This window comes from Narcine bancroftii, chromosome 11, assembly GCF_036971445.1.
Source record: "Narcine bancroftii isolate sNarBan1 chromosome 11, sNarBan1.hap1, whole genome shotgun sequence".
NCBI classification, from domain to species: Eukaryota; Metazoa; Chordata; class Chondrichthyes; order Torpediniformes; family Narcinidae; genus Narcine; species Narcine bancroftii.
In genome coordinates, this window is record NC_091479.1 from 71,129,703 (window position 1) to 71,153,995 (window position 24,293).

The 24,293-nt window shown below is 40.6% G+C and overlaps 1 protein-coding gene across 1 annotated transcript in view; it reads left to right on the forward strand.

Annotated features, from left to right (window-relative positions):
* The window catches only part of LOC138745224 (metabotropic glutamate receptor 8), a 326,930-nt gene extending 319,936 nt beyond the window's left edge, over nt 1–6,994 (forward strand). Inside the window, exon 10 of the mRNA XM_069902285.1 lies at nt 6,487–6,994. Coding sequence (XP_069758386.1) covers nt 6,487–6,536 — 50 coding nt within the window. The 3' untranslated portion in view covers nt 6,537–6,994. The remainder of the gene's footprint in view (nt 1–6,486) is intronic.
* Nucleotides 6,995–24,293: the final 17,299 nt, after the last annotated feature.

Genomic DNA, 24,293 nt, shown 5'->3' on the forward strand with positions numbered 1-24,293 from the left:
AAAGTTAATTAAACTCAATGCCATCCTTGTGCCTTGCAGCTCCACTGAAACTAATCCTGGAGCTTAGACGATCTAACTTTGGTGCAGGGTCACCAGGAAGATGTCTGTGCAGAAGTGCTAGAGAATTGCCATGTTGACTCCCTACTGCAGGACGTTTTAAGGACCAACGTCGGAGCCTTGTCCAAGTCAGAAGTAGCCAGCAAGCCTGGGCTTCTGCTTTGGAATTCAGAACTTGGTACTTTGGGAAATGCCAGCAGTTTTGTGAAAAACTACCTGCATTCCCCTGCAAGTCCAAACCGATGGTGTCTCGTAATTTTGTAAAATTTTGTAGCCTTGTGTCTGAAATTTTTCCCAATTATTAATAACCTTTCAGAGTTGCACTATACAATTCGATGAAAGTGTGTGTGTGTGTGTGTGTGTGTGTGTGTGTGTGTGTGTGTGTGTGTGTGTGTGTGTGTGTGTGTGTGTGTGTGTGTGTGTGTGTGTGTGTGTGTGTGTGTGTGAGTTTCCATTAGTTAATAAGAAAAGATTGTAAAGAAAATAATGATGGAACAATATATTTTCTTCTAATAAGAATGAACTAGTTCATAAATGTTGCAAAGAGACTATATCAAAACAGAAACTGAGTTTCTTTTCTTCCTTTTGGGAACAACTACATAATATGAAGCAAAAATAGACCATTCACTCCCACATCTGCTCTACCATTCAATAACATCAGGCTGATCTTTTACCTCCCTTGATTCTCTCAATTGATTTTTGACTGGAATAAACTCTATAGCCCTGTTTACACTTGCAAGTGACCAATCGGCCTTTAAAGAGTCTAGTGTGAAAGGAAAATTATCTCAACACTGATGTCAGATGATCCCATCTCACACAAGGGATTGACGGCCTTGACCCCTAGTATAATGCCTGGCATTTGCAGACACCAGCGTTGCAATCAGGCAAGTGTAGAATGGGCAAATGCATTGTGGGATTTAAGTGACACAAGTTTTTGCATGTACAAAAACGTGAAGGAAGAAAAGATTAAAATTAATCACAATGGGGGAGAGAGAGAGAGAGAGAGAGAGAGGAAATAAATAGCAATAGCGGACAATTTTTAAACAGCATGGGAAAGTTGGTAGCACTATAACACACAATTTATAAAGACTGTTGGAAAATAGCGATGGCAGACCTGACTTCCCAAAATGCCATGCAGCAGAGAAATCCCTCCATGAGTACTCCACGCATGCAGCAGTGCATCCAAGCCCTTTGTCTGCCGTACAGAATTCTGGGGGGGCAGGTTCACCATTGCTTTTTCCCACGTCCCTGGGCGCAAGTGAGAAAGCAGCTTTAGATTCATGAAATAAAAGCAGAAAATGCTACAAACACACAACAGATCAAGCAGAATCTGTGAAAAGAGAAACAATGTTTTGGGTCTGGGACTTTCATCAGAACAAGGGGTTCAACAGCCCCTTTTCCACTGGCACCCTGTCCCAGCAATTAACTGGGAATTTACAGGGACAGGGTTCAATGGAAAAGGAACTCTGGATGCCGGCGTCAAATGGTGCCATTTGACACTAGGCATTAACCGCCTCTACCCCTACTTTTGCTGTTGCAGCATGCTGATCAACCAGTGGAAACGGACAGCAAAAAGTCACCAGTTTCTGGTTGAAGGTAGACTCTCTAATCCCTGGGGATGAGTTGTATTCAGTGGAAAAGCAATTATTGTCCCAGTTAAGTGGTGGGGGGGGGGGGGCCAGTGGAAACGGCACAAAGGGCTTCCTATTCAGGACTCTGCACAGCTAATTAACTGGGACGCCAGTGGAAAAGGAGCTAATAAAGACTGCTTTCTCTTTCCATGCATTCTGTCTGCCCTGTTGAGTGTTTCCAGCATTTTGTGCTTTTGTTTCAGATTTTTAGCACCAGCATTTTCATTTATTTTCATTTCAAGATTTACAATCCTTTGGGTGAAGAAATATCTTCTCATATCAGTCCTGAAGGTTGTCTCTTTATGTTGAGACTGTAATCCTTAGTTTTAGGCAATTTAGCCAGGGGAAAAATCATCTACTCTGCCAAGCCCTATAAGAGGCTTTTACATGTCAATGAGATACTCCCTTATATTTTTTAAGGATCAATAAAAAAATAAGCCCAGTCTGATTCAAAGAAGAACAAGAAGGTTCATCATGATAAGTTTTCGAATACTTATCTTTTAACCAAAGCCAGAAAAAAGGTCTTTTTAAAAGTGATTACAGGGTTCAATAGTTCCTTACAATTTGGAATCTAGTACGACACACATAAGCAGTCATATTTCCTACAATGAAGCAGTGACTGCTCTTCAACAAACAGATTTTAAAAATCTTATACTTTCTCTTGTTATCAAACTGCAGCAAAGCTTCGTTCCAACATTTTGCTATTATAAAAAAGTTTTATTATGGAAGCTTACACAAGATATTAAGTTTCACAAATAAAAGTGGGAACTTCTGGCATGAGGATGTAATAAAGTAAATGTAAATTATATTACACAAATATGTTCTTGGATGAAATCATGACCTCTGGTTTCAGGCAGTTTTCTACTCTTCCATTTTGTATGGCAAATGTTTAAAGAAGGTAAATTTCAGAAAGTGCAGAACTGCGAACAAAAGGCTTATTGATGAGCAATTACATTTTATAAAAATGTAGACATACAGCATGGTAGCAGGCCATTTTGGCATTACACCCAATTAACCTACACCCCCGGTACATTTTGAACGGTGGGAGAAAACCGAAGCCCTCGGGGAAAACCCACGCAGACACGAGGAGAACGTATAAACTCCTTACAGACAGCGCGGGATTCGAACTTCAGTCCCAGTCGCTGGTGCTGTAAAGGTGTTGCGCTAACGTTACGCCAATGGTGCCACTCTTTTATTTATTATGTATTCAATTGTCTTTGGCAATAGTATATTGAATAGATCTGGGATTTTAATGCTGCATTATTTGTTCCTAACATTTAATGTCCCCCACCGTGTCTTTTTAATTTAAATTTAATATCTCACAGAGATATTATCCTCAGGAAACAGTTTCTGTTAAATCTTGTATATGAAGTTTTCTATTTGCGCTTCTATTGCATGCATTCAGATACATCATGTGTTTGTGGACAGATATGACGGGTTCTTGGAAGGGTATTTTTTGTGAAAATGTTGATTCAAATTGAAAAGCAATTGTTTCCAGATGAAGCATGCTGATAAACCAGTGGAAACGGACAGCAAAAGGTCACTCGTTTCCGGTTGAAGGTAGACTCTCTAATCCCTGGGGATGAGTTGTATTCAGTGGAAAAGCAATTAGTGTCCCAGTTAAGGGGGGGCCCAGTGGGAATGGCACAAAAGGCTTCCTATTCCAGGACACTGCACAGCCAATTAACTGGGATGCCAGTGGAAAAGGAGCTAATTTAAAAATTGGAACATTCTTCATCAAGTTATAGTCCCAGTATTAACAAAGTAGGGTCATGCTACACTAGCATCTGAAGTGTTCATGTTTTCTTATGACATAAAAGAAGGCCATACGCTGGCTCCCATGGCTCATCATAGAACACTACAGCACAGTACAGGCCCTTCAGTCCTCGATGTTGCGCTGACCCATATATTCCTTTAAAAAATGTTTTAAACCCTTTCATCCATGTGTCTGTCTAAGACTCTCTTAAATGCTCCCGATGTTTCAGCCTCCACCGCCATCGCTGGCAAGGTATTCCAGCCACCCACAACTCTCTGCGTAAAATAAAAATTACCCCTGATATCTCCCCTAAACTTCCCTCCTTTCACCTGGTACATGTGTCCTCTAGTGTTTGCTATTCCTGCCCTGGGAAACAGGTACTGACTGTTCACCCTATCTATGCCTCTCATAATCTTGTAGATCTCTTTCAAGTCTCCTCTCATGCTTCTACGCTCCAAAGAGAAAAGTTCCAGTTCTACTAACCTTGCCTCATCCTCCCATTAATTTTCCCTATAACCCCTTCTTCCCACATTCCCAATCCCATTCAACTCTGCCCAAGATCAACAGAAAGATCAAGCACTATGCAAAACAGTTTCTTGTTTGTCCATCAAACTAGTTTTGAAATTGGCATTAAAAAAAAATTATTGAGGACAGCATCCATATGCAACGTAGTCAGCCCAAAGGCTTTCCTGCAAATTGCACACCAACTTGGTTTGAAAGATTTTCACTCTTCCCTCAAGATAGCTAGTTGAAATTCTTGTCACTCTCTAAAGGTAAAGGTTCCATTGTTGTCACGTAATACCACATTTAGAAACTAACATGAATGAAATTCTTTAACTTTTGTCTACTGTAAGGCACACAAAGAGTCGGCACTTTGTCCAGCGCACCTGCAAGTACTGACCAGGCCTGAGCCTGCTTAGCTTCCGAGATCAGGCAATCTCAGGCGTATTCAAATAATGGAAATGTGAGACTACTTTCATCTGAGAAAAAATCAGTTCCTCCATCTTGAGTAATTACAGGTCCTTGTTGATGCTGTTCTCAGTCATTGTTTTATTTTTTTTTAAAGTCATTAAAATATGGGAAGACTGCATTTAATAAGTTTGGGTTGTGTTCGTAACTTTAAATAACAATTGATTATCAAAAGTTTCCTCTGAATGGTACTAAATGCTTCATAGAAGAAGTATCAAACAAAATGTGACACCCAGCCGGCAAGGATATTGCAAAACCATAGAGAAGGCAAAACTGCTGATACTGGAATAAAAGCAGAAAGAAACAAAGTTAACATTTCAGGTGGATGAGAGATCATTTATTTGAGAATTTAAGTCTAAATCTTTCTACATGAGTCCTGCCAATCTGGTGAGATAGTAAAACAGATGACAGTGGGTAGTATGGTGACACAGCTGGATGAGCATCAGCTCTGGTGACCCAGGTTCAGACCTGACCTGTCTGCCCTGAATGTGTGCATTCTCCCTATAACTGCATGTGTTTCCCCATGAGCTTTGGTGTTTTCTAATATCTCAAAGATGTGTAGATCGGTAGTTTAATTGATTGCTGTAAAATGCCCCACGTGGTAGAATCTGGGGGGTAGTTGCTGTGACTGTGCGGAGAAAAAAAATGGTATCAGGGTTAGGACAGCTGAGTGCTTGATGGCCATTGTGGACTGTGGTCTCAGGGCCAGTCTGCATGGAATGTGACCAAACAATGACAGGGATAGGATTGTTAGGAATATGGGGACTCCCCTGGTTAAGTCACAGTTCCTTTTCTGAGAATTGTCCATAAACCGAATTTTCTGTCAGTCGGTTAGAAGCCATTTACTCCTAAAATCATAAAGTGAAATCTTTTGGTTTGACAGACCTTGGAGTTGTTAAGAATAGAGTGGGGAGAGTCAATGCAGGAGATAGGACCTGTTAGCAGCAAGTGAACTTGACAAGCTTTGTTGTAATGCAGTCTGGGTAGAGTGAAGGGAGGAGGTGATCTGGTCATCAGTTTAATAAAAGATAGTGTGTTGATAAGAGGTGACTCAGGGTTTGTAACGTTTGATCTTATCAGATGGAGAGTTTGAGAAACGGCACTGGCTTTTTCTGAACCCAATCTGCTGGAGGAGCTCATTATTCCCCATCACAATTTATTCAGCTTTCTCTGCTGAGTTCTTCCAGCAAATAGTGTTTAGCTTCAGATCTCAGTGTCTGCAGTGACCTGTGGCTTTTTCTGTGAGTGACCTGTGCATTGTTTCCCATGGAAGAGGTTGGAGTACTTTTGCTGAGAGCAGAGTCTGGAGAACTTGCATAAAATCGGGTTTGCATCTGTCAGGTCTTCTGTAACCCCAGGAATCTGACTTCTTCGTGGGGAGTCTTAATACAGCAATTCCAGAGCTTGGAGTGTGCATCCAAATTGGGAATCAGCATGGAAAGAACTGGAGGAATTTACATAGACAGGATTACATAACACTGAGAACTAGAAAATATATAATGAGAACATTTACAATCTCATTTTAATTCAACTGTCAACCTTAGTTTGACAGTTGAATTAAAATGATATTGTAAATTGTGCAATTATTGTCTATTATCAAATCACAGAATCTTGCAGCATTGAAGGTTATTTTTCTCATAAGGACTATGATTTTTTTTTCTGATCTGTTCCTCTTCACAGCTCTTTATCCAAGCAGTTCATATACTCCCTTTTTCAAGCCTGCTCCCCTTTGAAAAGTTACCACTGAATCTATTTCCTCCCCATTTTCAGGGAAGGAGTTCGAATCATCCCACTCTACTTCTCGAACAAGGATTCCCCCTTCTCCTTGGCCCATCCCATTCTTTACTTTCCTTCTAATTTGTGTAGGGCTATTGCGGTTGGGTGTTGGATTATCTTCTAGTTTCCCCCGTATGGAAGCCCTTTTCCTGATCCTTTCCATCCACATGCTTTCAAAATATTGAAGGTCCTCATCAATCCCATTTTTCTCCATCATCAGTTTTCTCTACCTCCGTCTCCCTTCTGTGCTCCCTCCATTTCCATGGCCACGATCTGACAAAGCTCTCTCTTCCACAGCTTCTTCTAGCAAGACCACGTATATCAGTTACAGCAACCACGCGAACTGACCGAACTGGTGAAGAGCAGGCAGTGATCCAGCGGGGCTGCATGTTTGAAAACGATCCTCACGTCCCATCATTTGGAAGGGGCTCTGGAGAGTAGGGCCCGCGGGTGGCAGAAGGAAGATGAGCCCCCACCCCCCAATTCAGCTCGATTGAGTGAGATGTCCCTCTGTGTATTCCGAGACAGGGGTTCCAGTGACAAAAGGAAGACACACGCGGGTCTGTGGACCAGACTGAACCCATGCCCTGTTGTACTACTTGTAAGTGCTGTGATTGTCCAAATCATATCCTTGTTCCATTTCGTGCCGAGAGCCTCCTGTGTCCCGAGTCGCGCAATAAACTGGGCGTTGGATGGACCAAGCCAGCGGATAACAGCGTCGCGTCCAACCAGTACAAGGATCGAAGCATGTCCACATTTTATATGAGGGGTTGGTTTGTAATAAAGGAATGTTTTGCATAATTCAGATATTTTTGTTTGCGGGTTCTCGTGTGTGTTTTTTGGTGTATGGCATGTCCTCTGTCCCAAAGGAGATGGAAATCCCCGCCCGTGTATTCTTCCACAACCTGGCCAGGCAGAGTGAGTGACCAGGCGCACAGGCCATTCCTTCACCCCATCCACGGTCTGGAAGGAACCATGTCGAACCGCATGTATCGAGCTTCCCTTCGGTCTATTCACAGATGCAAGAGGGTAAAGGTTATGGAATAATGTGAGGGTCCCGGGGATGGCAGTTTCATGCAATTCTCGACTACCTTTCCACCGGGCTTCGCTTTCAGCCCATTTCTTGCCGTGGGGAGGAGTGGGCAGGTGGCAAACACTCACCTTGCGCGGAGGAACGGTCCCGCGGCGAGGGCGGCCCGAACACAGCGAGCCCGGTCAGGCCAGCCAAACGCGGGGCGGGAAGGGGGCAATCCGCAGCGACCAACGGTGATGATGACCCAGGGTCGTTGTGGGCATGTGTTCTCCCACCCCCCCCCCCCCCCCCCCATCTCTGTCTGTGACGGGGCGATCCCTCGAAAAGCGGCAGTTCCAGCGCGTCGGGCTCAGCGGCCGCCCCTGGCACCTGATCCGCGGAAGCTGCATCGCTCGGGCGGCTTCAATCATTCGCTTCCCAGCGAAGTCAACATCCCCGACCTTATTTCCCATTATTATCCAACTCCACTCCGGTGAGGTGGCCTCGATAGCACCTCACTTCTGAGTTAGATCCACTTAAAATAAAGGCTGAGCAAGCGATGACACCCTCCCTGAAGACCCGCAGCCGGGAGAATTCAGCTGGCTCAGGCAGCGATCATGGGGAGAGATGTAGTCGGACGCCGTGTCGGCTCCCTCCGTGGATGTTTGGTGGCCGACCCGCCGACCCAGAGCGTTTGGCCCAGAGCTGCAGGATGGGCGCTTCTCTGCGGCCAAAGATAACACTTTGACTCCTTGACTGGGTTCACCCCACCCCCCCCCCCTCTCTCTCTCTCTCTCTCTCTCACCCTCTCTCTCTCTCTCTCTCTCTCTCAACCCCCTCTTTCTCTCGCCCCCTCTCTCTCTCTCCCCTCTCTCTCTCGCCCCCCCCCTCTCTCTCTCACCCCCGCCCCGCTCTAGCGAGCCCAGGAGAAAGAAACCAATTAATTTCTGGATTCCAATAATCCCCAGGTTACGCGTTCAGCTGTAACCACAGAAAAAGATCACGCAGTATTTTCAGGGAAAAAAAAGAATGTATTAAATGTGAGAGCTCGAAGCCCCTCATCCATGGAATGAATGCATCCCAGTTCAATTGGAACATGGGACGGAATTTGCTGATGTCTGTTTCTCCAGTCAGTGCGCCGTCAGACAAGGGCCTTCAGGTCACACTGGGCTAATGTGGACACCCTTCTTTGACACTCTTTCAGGAGATATGTATTAGTCATAATTATACCTAGCATGACACTGACAGTAGAAGTTCTGCATGACTTTTGGTGAAGCGCTAACAAATAACTCTATGTGATACATGACTTAACTGAGCAACGTTGTGAAACTGGTGAATGTGAGCAGTGGTGGAGTAATCCTGTGTTCACAAGATGTGCACTGGAATGTCAATGGATTCCAGTTACATTTTTTTCCAGCATTACAGTGGATCCCTAAAAAAAAATTAACTCCTCTTTGAGAAAGGAAAGAAAAAAAAATGCCCCACATAAGACCCTTCAATCTCTGTGATGTTGCCACTGCATTCTACATCTTCCAACAGCCCCTCTGGCTTCAACGTCAAGTAGCCGAGACCCACTTGGGCATGGCTTAAGCAGCCCTCCAACTCTGGCACCAGTTTCGGCTGAGGTGTTGGCATCTTGCAGTGGCTGGGTGCACCCATCTTACTGAGGCAGAGGTGGACTGGTGAAGAGGGCTCAGCGTGGAACAAAGTGTGGGAAGGCTCAGTGTCGACTTCCATCTGTGCCTCCGGTCAGCAACAGTGATAAGGGGTTGATCGTAGGTCGGTTCCACTGTAATCAATATTGTTGATATCATTTGTAAAAGAAAGGTTCAGTAAATTCCATGAAATGTTTATTCTGTATTTCTCTGGCATTTTTTTATTGAAACTTATTGACTAAAAGTGATTGAATTTTCTTGTTGTCTGTTTTATCTATTTCTTTTCACACAATCAGAAAGATATGTTGCCCTGTTCCAAATATGGCTTTAGGCTGCACATATACACGGAAAAAAAAAGTCTCAAAATAGTGGCCCAGTCTCAGTGTCATGTGGCAAAATTACTCTTGGATTGGAATTATGAACAGGGTTTTATATGTCTTACAGAAGAACATCCAAGGAGTTGATTTCGACAGGATCAGCGAATGTACTTTGAATTAAAGAGCAGAAACTCATAAAGGACAAGGGTACACTTAGTAGAAGTGCTGCCTCAAAGCTCCAGACATCTCTCACACTGGCACTTTATCTCAGTAATTAACTGCCAGTCTACCAGCTAACGTGCCAGTGTGAGCGCTCACGAATTGATGCGCAGGCATCAGATCGGGGACGGACCACCTATATCATCCCCAGGGCGATCTGATGCCTGCGTGCCAGTTAGCTTAGTGTGAAACGGATGGCGGGGGTACCCCGGGTCCAATTAGTGAGGATAGGCGCCCCTCTCCCTTGGGATGCCTGGGGGTGCGTGTGAAAAGATGCAGAGAACCAGTTAACAGTGGTCCAGTGTGAACAGCAAAAACGACTTCTTTAACCAGCCAATGTACTGGATGGCCAGTGTGAAAAGGGCTTCTGCATGGTCCCTCTCCCTGGGACCATGTTTGGGTACTTCAGTTTCCTTCTATTTCGATTGATTGATTGACTAATTGGCCTCTCTAAATTACTCCAAGTGTGTAGGTGAATAATGGAATCTGGGTGGAGATGTTAGGAATCTGGGGATGTGTAAATGGGTGTTTGATAGTTAGCAAGAATTCAGTGGGCTGATTCCATGGTGTATGACTCCACGCCATTTATGTCATTCTGTAAAGTATTGACATCAACATACAACTGAACTCCACGAAGGCTGCAATTTAACAGTCAAATTCTGACACATTAAAAAATGGCAACAAATGGTATCATTGAATAAAGTGGCTCACATTGGTGATTTGTAGGGCAGGACAGAACAGGAATATAAATTACAGTAAGGACAAGCATTTCTTTCATTATCTATATGTGCTGGAAATACAGGCAGCTGTTCAAGGGTCCTTGTTTCAGTTTCTGTGAATAGGCAAAGGATGTTGCTTCATAATTTTTCTCTGTGAGTTCTCCTTGTTCTCAATGCAATAATGGACATAACAGAATCTCTATATGAATAATATACCTTTTTCCATTAATATTCATAATAAAATCTCCTTTTCTATATAATCCTGGCTGAAATGGCCAACTCTCTTGAAAATTGATTTGTTTTTGAAGTCAACATATAAGTCTCAGTACTCGACGAGTTCAGAAAGTAAATAACCTTCGGAGACAATCTAAATTGAAAACTTAAATGCTCCCCATGCTCATGGATGGTGGGGAGGAGAAAGGTATTCCTATTCTTGATCATTATCTGTCTTTCCTGGAAGTGTATGCATTTAAACACCACTCTCGACAATTGGCTTGCCAAATCTTATTATCTAGATTTATAGTTGAATGTAATCTTAGACTGTAACATTACCATGGATGTCTATGTCTTCAGAATTCAAGTGAATCTTTGAGAAGGAACAAAATTCATCCTAACCTGGGCTGAATTCACAAACTTTTAGAATTTCATTCTTTTCTTTACTTGTGCTCAGTGTAGAGCAATTAAGAGAGTGTGAGGCACTTTGTACCTGCTTCCCCACCTTGTGATTTGTGGTATTTGAAGACATCAGCAGCATGAATACACCACAAAACAGTGATTTTGCAACTAGCATTAGAAGGATTTTTTTCTTCTAGAACTGAATTTTAATACTAATAGTTGCTGTGGTGGAATTCGACATTGTGTCCTTGAACCTTTTGTCCAGGCTAAAAAAAGAGAAGGCTGGTAGAATGCTGTCGTAAGTTTGTCATAACTTCTAAATTGCAATTTCAGCCAAAACACATCATAATAAAGGATGAAAATGTTGATTCGGAATAATGGTTGCCAGAATTGATTTTTGCTATAAGCATATTTTCAAGTCATATTAGTTAATTTGGAATATAACCATTTTTAAATATAAGAAAGAATATTCATATATTTCAAAAGAAGACTAAACCCTGCCCAGTTGTAAAGGTCATGATACATTCCACATGGGTTAATGCAAGTAAATTTGAACAAAAACTTTCACTCTGGGTGCCGTTCGATGATTCAATCAAAGTGGGAACTCTATCCTGCTACAGTTATACATTTGTTTGAGATTTTTCTCTCTCAGCTGCTCTCATTGGAGACTATAAATTACTTCAAACAGAGCATTGACTCTCACAGCATAATACCACGGCTAGCAGCCAGCTATGGGACAAGGATTATCTCAATTTAATTATCCCTCTATGTTATTAATCGCTCTCAATTGGAGTGAAGGTATAATTGGCAATGGAACCAATCATGGAAGAAAGTGGTTAGGTGAGAAAATTTATCCAGCATTCCCCCTCCTTATTAATGAGCAAATGTTTGTGCACACAACAGCTAATGATGAGATTGATTTTAACTGCAATGGCAATCACAGTTGAATACCCTGACAGTACAATTTTACCTTTATTGCATGTGTATAATTACAACTGAGATGAAGTTTTAGTTCTCTGCCAGTGGAAATTTGCACCACTAACAAAGTCATGATCTCAAGGAGATGACTAGCGTAATACACGAATAAGAAATAGGAGCAGGTGTGGGCTGTTTAACCCTTTGAACCTGCTCCATGTTCACAAGGTCATGCAGATCTTCTCTCTCAGGCATAATTTTCTTTCTGTCCCCATAGCCCTTGATTCCTTTATTATCCAGAAATGTACTGATCTCAGTTTTGAATAACATCAATGATTGAGCCTTCACAGCCTCTGGGATAGATCATTCAGAAATTCCTAATTTTGGTGCTAATTAGTACATCACTTACTTTGAGGCCCTGACCACTGTTCTTCCAGCAGAATCATTGGCCTAATGCATTGAGATCTGTAAGAATCTTGTGTACTTCAGTTAGGTCATCTTCCATTCTTCTAAACATTAAAGAGCAGAAGCCTAGAGGAGTCCATTTTACCTCACATAGCAGGACATCACAAGAATTAGACCCTCCAATCTTTTCCATGCACCATTAATAATATAATTTTTTCAGGCAGGCAGATCAGAATCATCCAGGTGTGGTCTCACCAAGTCTCTTGATAATTTAATAAGTATAATGGCCAACAAAAGCTTTAAACCCTCTTAACTGCTTGCTGCACATTAGCTGTCAGTGAATTATGCTCAAGGACACCCAGGTTGTATTACACATCAACATTTACACCTCTCCCTCATTAAAAAATATCCCCTAAAGTGGATGCTGTCACATTCTTTCATTTCATACTCGATCCACCATGTTGACGATCACTTTCTCAGCTTGGCCGTGTCACATCCTTTCACACGGATTACCAATAGCGAAAGAAGAAAAATAAAACTTTGGACTCAGCAGAAAGGTGATGGGAAACGATGCCAAAGGAAGGTTTGAAACCTAAGCGAAGAAGGAACTATTGTGAACATTCAGTTGATTAAACCATTATTATAATCTACAATTCCATTTGTTTTTGCTGTGCTAAAACATCAATGTGCATGTCATTCGTGTCAAATCTGGTTTTCCCTGAATAGATTGTGAAGTTGGCTGCAAATAGATGGAGTGTCATTTTAGCATAGTTTCTGATGGAAAATATGTATTAAGTGATCCCCAAGACATAGGAGAAGACCTTCCCTATGGACAGAGAGATCACTGATGGGTCTTTAAATTAGGTCCTCAATAGATAAATTCCTCAAAGAATTTGAACGCACTGCCAGAAATGTGTGGGCATTCTGGGGCAGAGACAGTGTCAGATCTAATTGGGGGGCATTCGGGTAAACCGCGGGGGTGGAGGGGGGCACAACTTCTGTTTGAGAACTCATTCAGCAGGGTGGTGGTGGTGGGGGGTGCAATACCTGCCATGGAACTCCTCTGTCCACCGCACCGTCTCATTTCCCCCTCCATCCGGTGTTTCAGACAAATGCGCGTGCTTATAGCACATGGAGACGAAACCACATGATTTATTTTGGTTATATCCCCTCTGAAGGCATCACCCGGTGCGGTCCACAACCCCCTCGCGATGCTAGTACTGCGAGTGGGTGGGGAGGCACAATAACTCATTTAGGCCGGTGAATGCCCTCCCCCATGTCACTGAGACTGTTCTGGGGTACCTTGTGAATTATACTGCTTCATCCAATTGGCTAATTGGCTCCTTAACTAGCAAAAAATGTGGAACTCAAAAGGATGTGCTCCTTATGTTTTGTCACTACCAAACAGCAGACTTTTCTTGAACCTCAGAGCTCCCGTGTACACCAGGAGAGTTTCAAATATGCACACAATAATGATGTATATGTCGAACACTGGAAAACTGCTCGATGTGGACATATGAATCCTGACTGGATGTGCCAGGTGTAATTTTGCTGCTGCTTCAATTTCACCTGCAAATGATCACTGACAAGCTCCAGGTTTCATGATTGCCATGCTGATTGGAAATAAAATACCAAGCCATCTGGGCCCTATTTATGTAAAATACGTACAAACTGAATGATAGAAGGCATAAGAATCATCACAGATTTGAAATACGCAAGGCCCACATTGAGAGGGATTGCAGACAACCCATGTCATCTGTCATGTACTTGTAAACAGAATCAATGAGAGGAAGTTTCACTTACAGACTATCTAAATCACATCCTATTCCTCACAACATCAATGAGAATAATTTTACATCCTCTGCTGTTACCATACAATTTGTTTCACAACTGTCAACCTTTTTCTGGCATGATATGTAATCGATCATTTCTCCAGAGAAGTCATGAGGTGCCTGTATATATAACCCCAATGCTTTTATTCAATTTGTTTTATACTGTCATTGACGATAGATCTTTTAAAAATTGCAGTGGTTTATGATGCCTGTCAGCATGAGATCACATAATGCTACTGAAATTTAGTTCTGAGCTAAAGACTAGTTGGGCCTATCAGAATAACCAATTATTTCCAACAGCATTTGCTCTTGAAATAAAAAAAAACCCACAACTTTCATTGGAAATTTAAAAACGGTGTAGAAGAATACTGACAATGAGCTATGCTAATAACATTTAGTTCTCTGTGCACACCAGATAAAAGGGTGGACTGATTTGATAAACTTGGACTGATTTGTTAAATCTTTGCTTTAATAAGGATGACTGTGCCTGGTTTAATTGCAGATCTAGCCAAAATCATTGCTTAATTATTCTCTAATATATGGAAGCCATAATTTAAATGGTACGAGTAAGCCATATACTGATGGTTCCACTTCCTGTAAAATACTAATCAGCAAAAAGCTTATATGAACTTTGTGACCCAATTAGCAGCTTACAAGTCAGCTGATGTCTTGTTTGACTGATTTTAATTTGAGTTCTGGCTCAATTTGTGTTCACAAATGAGACTTGAAGGCATGCCAGTGTGAGAGAGGTTATTGATAAGGGTTCAGAAAATCAGATATCATTCTAACACCCACTTCCATTGGAGGCAATGATTAAAAAGATTACAAATGTGCAAGATAGTCATTTACAGGAGGTATTGGAAGATAGTTAAATATGGATGTTGTGCCTTAAATCAAAATTCACTCAACTTTATAATTCTCTTCCCAGCCCTATGGCACTGCACCAATACCCAAAGCTTTATATCTTATAGGAGGAAGTATTACAGATATTAATTAAATGTAGTTGTGAAATGGTCCAGCTGACTATCTTGTCCAGGTTGAAGTACCGAGAGTCTGAGCATTTGGACAATGAGGATAATCAATGATCCAGTGATCATTGGGGGATCAGAGGGGGCGCGGGTGACCACATTTAAATTCTTAGGCGTCACTATCTTTCCTGGATCCAACGCACTGATGGTATTGTGAAGAAAGCACGTTAGCACCTCTGCTTCCTCAGGAGTTTGCGGAGGTTTGGTATGACACCAGAAACCCTGGCAAATTTCTACAGTTATGTGGTTGAAAATGTGCTAACCATTTTTCAAGCTGTCCCTGTTTTTGTTCCCAAATTCTTTTTAGATTCATTAGATTCTATTATATCTTTTTTTATGTGGAATAATAAGTGCCCCCATCTTAAAAATGTTTTCCTTCAAAATATGAAAAAAAATGGAGGCTTGGCATTACCCAACTTTAGATTTTATTGTTGGGAAGCTAATATTAAATATATTATTATTTTTTGGATTCATCGTAAGGAGAATGTAGGTGCTTCAAGATAGATTAATTTAAAAATTAAATCCACAAAAAAGTATTTTCTTCTTTCGATATTGGAGCACCTTTACCTTTTTTTGGCATCCAAATTAACTGATAATTTTGTGGTTAGACATGCATTGAAAATTTGGTTTCAATTTAGGAAACGTTGGGTACCATAGATTCTTATTAACCAATCATTTTAGGTAATTCCTTCTTTTTACCTTCAGTTCAAGAAAGTGGTTTCCAACATTGGTCAAATTTAGGGATCCAAGCCTTTTTAGATATTTTTACTGATCAAAATCTTGTTTCTTTTGAACAATTATCCACCCAATTTGTAATACCGCGACACCACTTTTATTGTTATTTACAGGTTAGGAGCTTTTAAAAAATTTCTTTAAGTTTGAGGCTCCCTGAAGGTCTGGAACCTAATATGATAGGGATGATTTATAATTTCAAATCTAATTATAAAGGGGTGATATCTGCCCTTTATGAACTACTTCTAAATTCTAGGGACAGTTCCCTGGACAGAATTTAAAAAAAACTATGGGAACAAGATTTTCAACAGTTATTTTCTGAAGTGACATGGAATTCTATTTTGAAGCGAATATATTCGTTCTCTCTTTGTGCTAGACACTCATTAATACAGTTTAAGGTAGTACTCCTGGCCCACTGTTCCAAAGTCCAATTGGCTAAATTCTATTCTAATCTTTCTTCTATATGTGATCAATTTGTACAACTAAAGAAGGTACATTGTATCATATGTTCTGGTTATGACCTTCTCTTCCCAATTTTTGGGAAGGGGTATTTTGTACCTTGTCTTTAGTTCGTAACTTTACTTTTCTTGCTCCCTTTGGAATAAATGGGCCAACAGGTCTGACGTTGACTGCTTCACAATCCCATGTAGTTGCCCTTGCCTCCCTTATCGTTGGTTTGATATCAGTGTTGCTGCCCAAGGTACGATTTGATGGGCAGGGGATGGCTGGATCAAAGATCAATGCAGCAGAAGGCTAAGCTGTTTACAACGGGTGGGCTCCACCATCAAAAAATAGCTGGACTGTTCTCTATAGCTCCCCATTAGTCAACATCTCATAAAAGATTGGCTCAATCTAACACCAGACATATTGACATCACTATAGACACTCCTCCAACCCTGGATAAATTCCCGGACCACATCCAGACTAATTCTCTTGGGTAACTTCAGGTACAGGGCAGGTAAAATACAACACTTTGACAAAGCATGATCAGCAAGGAAGGAATAGAGGAAGCAAATTCCAGCAGTGTCCTCCTCCTGGCAAGATGCCTGGAAACTCTGTCCTGATTGCTCCAAGTGGAGACGGAGAAGCCCAGAGTAAACATTGAAAGGAGCACACCATTACACAAAACTTTCCACTCGCTATCCCATCAGGCACCATATGTGGAATAGTCTGCAGGCCTCAAATTGCCCTCACTATTGAACCTCAGGAAATCCCAAGTGGTTACAAGTAATCCTCAATCCAGAAGGAAAAGCAGGAGAACGAATAAAGAGCACTTTTAAGTATAAAATGCGCGGAATAATTAAGTATACAATTGTCATGGTATACCTCTCTCTCGTGATGAAAGAGGCAAAGATGGTAGGTAACCTTGCATAGAGCAGCTCCAAAACATTGATTTATTGAAGGCTATTGGACTTTCAATTTTCATGCGTGTTTATGGTTTCTTGCTCTATGTTAGATTGTTACTGCTGCTGTTACATTTTTGACGTGTTACATTTGATGCTCATGCGCATAAACGAATGAGATGCGCCTTGTTAACAAACGGAGAATGCTTGTATGATAACACAGGACAACAAAGATTTTGCTTCCTGAACACTTTTGCACATTTTGGGCTGCTGATCACAAAAGTCACCATATAATTTTCCTATCATGTACTGTTTTTCAGACGTAGCCTATTTTGGTGATATTCGGTCATATTTTAAGTCTATCTCAAGCATACAAAACCATGAAGTGCCACATGTCATTGAAATGTCATTTTCTGCTGATCTTGGTGATGAACATGGTGAAAGGACATTGCAACTATGGAAAAGCAGTATCAAGGAAACTGGAATCCATCAATGCTGGCCGACTATTGTTGGACGCTGACATGAGAGGCATCAGATGCTGAGTACAAATGAAAATCAGCGGCAAAACATTTTTAGGTCAGTTCAACTAACAAAATGTGTCAGCATCATTATGTGTTCAAACATGCTAAATTCAATTAAGTTAATTTAATGTTTCTGTAACTTCCTACGTGATACAGCTAGATCTGAAATTAACTTTGTGTTCAGCTTGAAGTTTTCTATCAAAATCCCCAATGTTATTTCAGGAAGCAAACCTTTTGGAAAAAAAAACGTTTCCCCAGTATAATTATAGATAGTTTACACTGTGTAGTAAATGTGAATATCAGAGGTGAAAGTAAGCCAGCACGAAGCAGTATGGCATACGTGTGAGAAAAGGATGACCCAATCAGTAAATCAGTAATGTCCAATGTTCAAATTTATTCTTAGGGAACATACAATACTTCACATGCAACTCTGAGATATCTACTTATCAGTAGAGCAAAAAAAATTATACTCAAGAAAAGATACATATGCTAAAGAGAGAGATATGAACAAAGAAATGTAAACAAACTGACTATGCAATACAGAAAAGACATATTCAATAATAAATAATGTGTAAACCAAGAGTCCTTAAATGAGTCCCTGACTGAGTTTGTTGTTGCGGAGTCTGATGATGGAGGAGCAGCTACTGTTTCTGAACCTGGTGGTATGAATCTTGCGGCATCTGTATCTCTTTCCTGATGGTCGCAATGAGAACAGATCCTTGATGATTGCTGCTGTTCTCTGACAGCAGCATTCCATGAAGATTTTTTCAATGGTAGGGAGAGTTTTTCTTGTCATGTACTGGGCTGTGCCCACTATCCTTTGCAGAGCTTTCTATTGAGAAGTACCTGTAACCCTCATACCAGTCAGTGATGCAGCTGGTCAGCACATTTTCCACTACATATCTGTAGAAGTTTGCCAGGGTTTTCAATGTCACACTTGTTACCATTTGTCTCTGTGCACTGGAAAGCAAATCACAGACAAACTCAAATATTGGACATTCTTTGTGACTAAACCCAGGTTTAATTTATTGTTCACTGATGATCAAATACCTCAAGCCTTCAGAAGATGGGTGAGTGATGTAGGTTAGCAGGTCATGAGTGTTGTGTGGAGGTTGTAAGATGGAATTAGTTTGAGGAGAGAACCAGATATGACTGTTGGCTCCACTGTTGACAGATAGTAATCTGGTTCGGTCATCCACACAGGAAGGAAAACCATTTATATTTAAATTGAGATCTCCACGTTTAAACAGTTGTCACAGGGAGTAATGTAATGGAAATTCATTGATCTCAATACATAATGTTCCAATTGCTCCAGCATCAATATCCTTTTGGGAACAAGATTCTCGATGGCTACTACCCACAAAGAGAAAAATGCTTCATGATCTCCCTCTTGCGAGCCTTTGATTTTAAGATTCTCCCCCATTGTTGATTCTTCTTCTGAAGAAGTTGTGTAATGGATAAATGTTTTGGGAGAATTTGGTAATATTTGGGATTTTGGTAAGATTTAGAGAAGGTTACATACATACACACATTTTAAAACAGATCTTATTTGAAAGACTGAAGAAATATTGAAGATCTCTGGAGAAAGTTATGCACATTCACAGTAGGTGATAATTGAACTGACGTCATAAAATGAATGAACTGGAGCCAGGATAGCTGCAAGTACCTTTCTGCAGGGTGCTTACAGGAAGGTCACTCCTGGGTTTTGTTTATCTAACAACAGCTTGAGCAGAAGAAAGAACTCCTGTTGTTTGCTGAAGAAGGTGGGGGGTTTTGCAAGTGAGTGAGTCACATGGGTTGGCTGGAAGTTTCAGCTGGAGAGTTGGAGAGAGAGAAGAGAAGGTCTCTCAGTCAGCTAGTGTGTATGACACTAAAACCGCTGAACAGTGCAAGCCAGGGAAAGCTGGTGCGAAACAGAAAGCTCCAGAGTGGCGGATGGCTGGAAGTGCTATCTGTCTGATGTTTCACTTGGAATAAGTGGAACAGAAAGAAACTCTGTAGTAGCCTGAAAGAAAGAGGTTACCATGTGGAAAACCCTGATGGGGGCAAGTTTCATCAGCGAGATATTGAGGTGACTAATGGTGGTACTTCAGTTGTGGAAATCCTGGAACAACAAATCTCTCTCTGCAAACCCTACAAGAATCTTCCTGAGCAGTAAACATTTACTTTTCAAGCACCAAAGCCTGGTGAACTTTATACATGTTAAATTCTGTGCACAGTATAAGAATTGCTTGCATCCAGAGAACTTGGAAGAAGGAGAAGTGAGATTGAACTGTGAACCAAAGAAATTTTCATAAATTTATGCACACATTACATACATGTGTGCTTAGAATTAGAAGGGGTTTAATTTGTGTTAGGTAAGTATAGAGTAAAGTCAAAGTTTGATTCCATTTTCATGTTCAAATTTGATTAAAAATAACTTTTGTTTTAAAAACTGCTTGTCTTGGTGAATGTCTATTGTTTCTGGGTTTGGGATCCTTTGGGCTCGTAACAGTTGTTTGTACCTAGGTCAGTGGTTCTCAATCTTCTCTTTAAATACCACTTTAAATAATCCCTATGCCATCAATTAGTATTGAACACACTTTAAATGAAGAAAGTTCATTGATCTTTGGCGAATATAAATGCTTCCAGTTTGTGGTCCTATTAAGATATGCTCCTGTTTATTTCTGAAAGCCTTGGATCAATATTCTCCTTCATGACACTCACATCCAATCAATATTCATACTCCAGGATTATGTAAATGAATGTTTTTTAAAGAAGTTTGGTTTAAAGATTAATTTATTTCAGAATACTTCCTCAGTCCTTACTTAAGTCTAGTTTATATCAGTGGTTCTCAACCTTTTTCTTTCCATGCACATACGACTTTAAGTAATCCCTATGCCATCGGTGCTCTGTGATGAGTAAGGGATTTCTTAAGGTGGGATGTGAGTGGGAAGGGAAGGTTGAGAATCACTGCTCTAGACTCAATTGTTACTGAAATATTTTGCTTGAGAAAAATTTTCATTGGTCCATTTCCTTTCTTTCTTTCTTTTTCAATCTTTTTATTATTATTATAATTTATAAACACATACAGTTCAAAGAGATATAAAAAAATACATAGTAAGTAATGAATTAATACAGAGATATTAAACAATAATATTACAGAATAAAAATATATCATAAAAAAAAATTTTTTTTGATCAGTTTAGGGTGTGAACTATCTCTAAAAAAAAAGATATAATTAATAACAATATATGAAAAAAGAGAAAAAAAAACCCAAAAAAGAAGAAAAAACAAATCTGAATTTAAAAAAAACTTAAAAAAAACTTAAAAAAAAAACCTACAGATATAGCTAAACCACGCCGATCACTCCGATCTCATCTTACAGCCCAATTATCATACATAATCATAGAAAGAAAACAGAGCCAGATCAACTCACCACAAATGAAAATATTGAATAAATGGTCACCAGGTTAACTCAAACTTAGAAGGGGATTCATAGACAGAGCTTCTAATTTTCTCTAAATTTAAACATAGTATAGTTTGGGTAAACCATTGGAAAACAGTGGGAGGATTTACCTCTTTCCAATTTAATAGTATAGATCTTCTAGCCATTAGTGTAAGAAAAGCAATCATACGATCCGCAGGAAGAGATAAATAAGTCAAATCTATCATAGGTAATCCAAAAATTGCAGTAATGGGATGTGGTTGTAAATCAATATTCAAAACAGTAGATATAATGGAAAAAATTTCCTTCCAATAATTCTGTAAAGAGGGACAGGACCACATTTCCTTTGGAGTTATGAAACCATGCACATAACAAGTCAATTAGGTACGATTAAAACATTGGTTTTCAAACTTTTTCATTCCACCCACATATCACGTTAAGCAATCCTTTACTCATCACAGAGCACCTATCACATAGGGGTTGCTTAACGTGGTATGTGGGTGAAAAGAAAAAGGTAGAGAAACACTGCACTATAATGGGTGTCTGGAGTCCCACCTTGATTGACAGATGATGTGACTTCTGAATAATTTTCAGACAGGGAGGACACGCAATCCACAATATTCCAGACAGGCAGCTCGGCCATGTGTTTCTCCACAATCCACATAAAACACTAGGATATGAACTCTTCCAAACATTTCAATCTCTCAATCTCTTGTACTCAAGGGAATGGAGTATTTGGGGAGGGAGGGAGGGAGAGGGAGAGGGGGAGAGAGAGAGAGAGAGAGAGAGACCTTTTCCTTTTTTATTATGATAGCATTGGTTCATGCCTAGTTAAAGCCTCAATTATTGTCTCATTTTTGTAACATTAGTCTCAGTGACAAAAATACAATTATGTTTGTCAATCATAGTTATCTTCAATTTAGTCAACAGAATCAACACTGGATCTAGACAAATTCCTTTGAGGACAAAGGGACTGGAAAACAAGTGCTAGAATCATAATCCATCATTAAACTCCAGGGCTCGGTCAAGATTAATGGTTCCATGTCATTATCATGAATTCAGTGTTTGGGCAGCCCTGACAGTTCTGTTTATTGTATTTCCATGGAGTATCTTTTTTTATTGTTATATAAGATTTGTTAATATTTAATTTTATTGTCACATACCTATGTAACATTTATTTGATGAAACCAGTACAAATATTGAAAAAGTAAAAAGAATAAGAATTAAACTATAATCGCTTCCATGGATTCTATCTAAAAAAGGAGGAAGGGAGTCCTGATCATTACCTGTCTCCCAGTCTTTCTCATATCCAGATTTTATCCCGTGGGTTGGGCCTTTGACTGCACAAATTAGCTGCAAGGTTTTCCATTTCTATGCCGCAGAAATTCCTAAATTGGCAAGAGGTGCTAAAGATGCAAAGCTTTCTTTTCTTTTTCTTTCCTTCAATTTCAAGGAGGCCCGTCTTTACACAATCTGGTGAACTGATCCAGCCATTCGTCGTCACATCCAGCTGGGTCACACTGTTCAGCATCTGCCCTCTTCTAACCAAACTGTCCATTATTTTGACCTACTTGAACTTTAAGGCCACTTCCCATTTCTTTTCACTACCAGCAACATCATCCCCACTTTTCTTCCTTTCTTCACAAAGGTTTGCGGCCACTTTCATCGCGCCTTCTCTCACATCCTGACCCAATGTTTTGTCATGTCAGTACTGAGATCACTAGATTTTTGAAGATTGAAAAATATGAAGTTACTGCAATAAATGTTTCAGCCAGCAGCTCAGTCATGATCTTTTTGAATGATAGAGCAGGCTTAATGGGGTCGATCGGCCGATTCCTGCTCCTGTTTTTAGTAAACCTGTCTTGATCTCTGTTGAACATAAGCAACCTAGAACATTAACTCTATTTCCCTATCATAGGCCCTGCTCGATCTGGAAAGAAAGTCCAGAATTTCCTGTTTTATTTCAACCTTCCTGCATCAGCAGAACTTTATTTTGGCCTTTCCTAAGGCACCCAAGGTGGGCTTGAAACAAAAAGATGATGGAAGCTTTCAGAAAGTAGCAGAATGGTACCGCTAGCAGTGACAAGGCACAATCCTGACCTCCAGAGCTTGGTAAAGTTTGTGACTGCATTGGTTTCTTCCCAGTGCTCTGGTTTCTGATATGAAATTGAGTTCCACCTATGTGCTTTGACAACTGTTTCCACCTCTTCAGCATCTCCCTCAATCCCTCCAGTGTTGGCTGGCTGGTAACCCATTCCCAGATGAACTGAAATTTGTGTAATTAAGTTGCCTCGAGAGGGTGGAGTGGAGGCCTTGGAAAAGGTACTGATGAAATTTACCAGGATGCTATATGGATTTTAGAATTAGACTCAGAGCTTATTGTCATGAACAAGTCACAAAATTTGTGGTGTTGCGGCAGCGTCACAGTGCAAACATTTACATAAATAATTTTACAAAAAAAATTAAAATAACGCACAGAAAGTCAAAGTAAGGCAGGAATCTGATGGAAGCTGTTCTTAAGGTTACAAGCTACAAGAAGTTGGACAAACTTGAGTTGGTTTCTCTGAGCATCTGAGGCCAAGAAACGACTTGGTAGAGGTAAATTATGAGAGGCATTAATAGGAGAGATGGAATCATTTTCCATCTTTTGGTAAAAATGTCAAATACAGGTACAAAACCTTTTATCCGAAATTCTGAAAACTGAAAATCTCTGAAAACTGAACATTCTTTGCATGCATATTGTCTGCACACCAAAGCTTGTGTTTGGCGCAAAACAAGGCCTGTCATGACCCACACTCAACTAACGCTAGAATATCCCATGTTGCTCTGCGTTGGTAATTAGTGGAACCCTTGGGAATCCTTACTTTATAGGTGCCAGTGGAAAAACAAAGTCCAGCGCCTCTGTTTCACCATGTATGGATGCCCGATTCATCGTAGATGGCGATGCTGCAACTCCCCCCCTCCAGGACCATTGCAAACCCCCCCCATCCAGCACTGCTGCCACAACCCCCCCTCCTCCCCGCGTCCAGAGTCCCTAGTTGAAGTGTGTCTGTGTGTTGGTGCGAATCTGAAATCGGCGCAATTACTTATGTTCTGCCATTACTACTATTATATTATCTGAAAAATTCTGAATTCTGAAAAGTGTTTGGTCCCAAGGGTTTTGGATAAAAGATTCTGTACTTGTACTAGAGAACATGCATTTAAGCCAAGAGGGGGAATCTTTAAAGATACTCATGCAAGGTTTTGAGACAGAGTGGTCAGTACCTGGGATGAGTTGCCAACACTAGTGGGGAAAGCAGCTACAAGAGTCGCATTAAAAAAACTTTTAGGTAGATGTCTGAATATGTGGGGAACAGGGCGATAT